Source organism: Boleophthalmus pectinirostris, unplaced genomic scaffold (assembly GCF_026225935.1).
Source record: "Boleophthalmus pectinirostris isolate CB_2022bp ecotype Guang Dong unplaced genomic scaffold, ASM2622593v1 HiC_scaffold_19, whole genome shotgun sequence".
Lineage (NCBI taxonomy): Eukaryota > Metazoa > Chordata > Actinopteri > Gobiiformes > Gobiidae > Boleophthalmus > Boleophthalmus pectinirostris.
In genome coordinates, this window is record NW_026571140.1 from 18,144,315 (window position 1) to 18,148,236 (window position 3,922).

A 3,922-nucleotide genomic window follows, 5' to 3' on the forward strand; every position below is an offset into this window, starting at 1 on the left:
GAGAAATGGAGTAAGGGGGGATTGTTAGTTAACGCAAGAGAGAGAGCTAGAGGGACAGAGGCAGGGTAAGAGGGAGGAAAGAGAGAGGGTAAAGAGAGCTTGGCGCTGCACAAGGCTGACTACACCCCAAGAGGAGGAGCGTACTGTACAGCGTAGTAGGCGTCAGGATCCTCAATTTCCAACTTAGCATCTTGGCAGGACATTTTCCCAAGCAAAGCCCTTGTCCGACGGGTAAAATACCTAGTGCGCAGGCATGAGCGCGGCGGCGTAACTCACACAAGGAGCGACAAAACCACACTCTTCACCCGACGGAAAGTGGCAGCGAGCGACACCTCTCAAATTCAACCTTCTTTTACCTTCTTTGAGCACTTTTCTCATTCTGAGGGGACAAGCGGAGGGTCTGCGCAAGCACATGAGACAATAAAGGATAGTGCGCAAGTTTAGTGACTTCAAATCTTTGGGCTTCAAGCATGGCTTATCCTCAGGGCTACTTGTACCAGCCGTCCGCGTCCCTAGCCCTGTACTCTTGCCCTGCATATAGCACCAGTGTCATATCGGGACCCAGGACCGAGGAACTCGGGAGATCCTCGTCTGGATCTGCTTTTGCACCTTATGCCGGATCTACCGCGTTCACCAGCGCGTCACCGGGGTACAATTCCCATTTGCCGTACAATGCAGACGCAGCTGCCGCCGCCACATTCACCTCGTATGTGGTGAGTAAACTCAAGGTGATTATTCCATCCAGCAGGCAGTAAACGCCAGTTTATTAAGTCGTATCAGCCTCAAACGCACGCTGTGCGCCAGGGGTGAGCGATTAAGAAATCAGCGTGTGCAAAAGTGCACTATAACATTAGACAAACCAAAACATGTAGTTAGAACTAATTTAGATTTTTAAAAGGAGTTACACCGAGTCGAGTCGAGTTTAAAGAAGAGCGACGTCAAGAAAATTATGAACAGAGAGCACTGCGTGTGTCTCTTCTACACGCAGCAGTTCTTTAAGTCATAAAAGGTGATCCGGTTAATTTGGAAATGGTGAAAAGTAGAACTGATTAGTGTTCAAATTGTGAAAATAGTTGATTATGTGCGAGTTATACTGATGCATGTTTAGGCCCATTTACAGGGAGTAGCCTATAATGACTACAGTGTATGACACGGAATTAGTTAGACGCGCCGAGTGGCACAATGACATTGTCCAAAAAAAATGTATTTTTCTTTATATTTTTTATAATAAAATTTTTAAAATACAGTCTACATTTTTAGCTATAACGTAACAGGCCTAAATATGAAAATAAATAATATGGACGGGACACACTCAAACAAACCCATGGTATTTCCTGTTGCAACTTGAGCTCATTTTGCAACTGTTTTTGTGTGAGTGTGTGTGTGTTTGAGTGTTATGTCTGTGTTGCCGAATGCGCGTATCCATACGTACACACTTTACTAATTAAATCATATAATTAGAAACGTAGCTAATTTATTCACATTAAATAGATTTTGACCATAAATCTGATACTTCTGGATTTGCTCACATCACAATGTTTTGTCTGTCACAGAGTTCCCCGTACGACCACACTACGGGCATGGCCGGTTCCATAGGATACCACCCATACGCCGCGCCATTGGGCACGTACCCATACGGCGACCCAGCCTACCGAAAGAACGCTACACGGGACGCCACAGCCACGCTCAAGGCCTGGCTTAATGAGCACCGAAAGAACCCGTACCCCACTAAAGGAGAGAAGATCATGCTGGCCATCATCACAAAGATGACCCTCACACAAGTGTCCACCTGGTTCGCCAACGCCAGGAGGAGACTCAAGAAGGAGAACAAGATGACGTGGACGCCACGGAACCGCAGTGAGGACGAGGAGGAGGACGAGAATATTGATCTGGAGAAAAACGACGATGATGAGCCTACTAAACCTTTAGACAAGGGGGACTCCACAGACACAGAAGCAGGTTGGTGCTCACACTGCTGCATGGGGGAACAAAAAGAGGGAGAAAAAAAAATCATAAATTTTTCATCGCAGTCGTTTTTGCTAAGGCTGCTAAATTGATTGCTGGTTAATGGTGGTATATTATTTATAATGGGACAATTGCTTTAAATAATAATCACCTTGAACTCCCCTCGTTTGCCTTCAGTGAGGCTGGAATTGCTGGTGACTCAAAGTGTTTAGCAGTCAATTTATCTTTAAGTGTATAATAGGGCTACAGCTGGTGCACTGTGCGTCTTTAAAAATCACACTCATATTATTACAGATTAGTGCTGTAACGGCTGCCTCGGCTTTATCAAAGCAATTGCTCTCAGGGTGAAACATATTTCATCTCGAAAATGCATGCGTAATTAATGATAATTTTGAAGTGATTTATGTTTATTTTTTCTTGTTTGTGCGTCACGCTTTACTTTGTTAGTTTGCATGGTCTAGATGTTCATTTCTAGTTATTTTTGTGACACGAAGAAAAGTGTTCGAGTTATGTTGCTATGTGGCCTAATTTATTCTGTTGTGCACTCTGCAGATCACAAACTCCTAAACCCCGGAGACTTAGGCTGTGACCGGTTTAAAGAAGAGACACTGGGCAAAGACACGGACCCTCTCCTCAGCGACTCGGAACTAAAAGACCCGGAAGAGCGGACTAGTTCAGCGGAGCTGCAGCCAGACTCTGCCAAACCCACCACTTCGTCTCCATCTGCCGTTTCCAGAGCGAGCCTCGCGCTTCAAGACAAACCCTCAGACCTTAGCCACGCGCCTAGTTCAGTCACAAGTAACGTCACTTCTGTCATCCACTCGCCTCCCTCAGCCCCTAAGCCTAAACTTTGGTCTCTAGCGGAGATCGCCACGTCCTCAGACAGGTGTAGCAAAAGTGGAAGCAGCGACGGTTCACCTGCTCAGAGTTCTGTGATGGGCTCCAGCGCGTCCCCGTCTCGGTCTAGTCCCCAGTGCGCACTCCCGAACAGCACGGTCCTGTCAAGGCCTCTGTACTACACGACCCCCTTCTACCCCGGCTACACGAACTATGGGGGCACTTTCGGACACTTGCACAGTAACCACAGCTCCGTGGGCACTGGCTCCACGCCGCATTTCAATGGAATAAATCAGACTGTGTTAAATAGAGCCGAGGCGCTTGTAAGAGAGAGCCACAAAGTCAGAGGCCAAACACAGGTAGATCTTTGTAAAGACTCCCCTTATGAACTAAAGAAAGGTATGTCAAATATTTAATACCTGCTATTTTACAGCCGCTAAGGACTTTTTATTTATTGCCAATGTGGTTGCATTAAGAGAGAACAACAAAGCCAATTCACAGAACAATTATTTTCTGGAGTTAAAAGCTTATTCTGAAAAATCCTCAGTTTCTGAATGGCTAATCCTACAAAAACAAAGTAACAAAGAACGGTCTTAATCGCTGCAGCAGCCCTGGAGTCTATTTGTATTAAAGACTAACATGTATATTTAATGTAGCATTTTTGTATTTAAAATGAACACACTATCTTTGAAGTAAATTATGGAAAATGAAAATATTTGTTCAGCGATTGTTTTGGATTTGGCATTGACGTGTGAGTATGTGCGTGGGTGCGTGTGTGTGATGCTTCCAGGCCACTGATAGAAAGAAGATACTCATTGAAGCAATAATGTGTAAAACCCGTGGAGAACTTTACGCAGAAAGTTGATAAGAGAATGGATGGAGTAAAATTGCTTCTTCTTTTTTTCTTTTTTTGTTAATGAAAAATGTCAGCGATGTTTATTTTTAGGGGCTTATCTCACTTTATTTTCCTTCCTGTGCAAACCCTCGCAGGCCTCTCTGCTTTCACTAGAGCACGTTGCAAGCGGATATTGATATCATAACAACTCCCAGCATTTAACCCAATTAGGTTTTACGCAGCGCAATCAGGTGCTGAACCCCCGTAATGAGCTCGATTTTATGC

The 3,922-nt window shown here is 44.8% G+C and overlaps 1 protein-coding gene across 1 annotated transcript; it reads left to right on the forward strand.

Moving 5' to 3' along the window:
* The first annotated feature begins 320 nt into the window (after positions 1-320).
* On the forward strand, positions 321-3,499 carry irx5a (iroquois homeobox 5a). The gene is made up of 3 exons (XM_055154719.1): positions 321-713; positions 1,554-1,959; positions 2,518-3,499. The coding sequence occupies exons 1-3, from the start codon at positions 471-473 to the stop codon at positions 3,216-3,218; spliced, it is 1,350 nt and encodes a 449-aa protein (XP_055010694.1). The 5' UTR covers positions 321-470; the 3' UTR covers positions 3,219-3,499.
* Positions 3,500-3,922: the final 423 nt, after the last annotated feature.

Bases quoted from the DNA above. Each gene is read 5' to 3' on its own strand.
- irx5a (XM_055154719.1), top strand. From the start codon at position 471: ATGGCTTATCCTCAGGGCTACTTGTACCAGCCGTCCGCGTCCCTAGCC. The intron at 714-1,553 runs GTGAGTAAACTC...TGTCTGTCACAG, and splicing joins CCACATTCACCTCGTATGTG to AGTTCCCCGTACGACCACAC. The intron at 1,960-2,517 runs GTTGGTGCTCAC...TGCACTCTGCAG, and splicing joins CTCCACAGACACAGAAGCAG to ATCACAAACTCCTAAACCCC.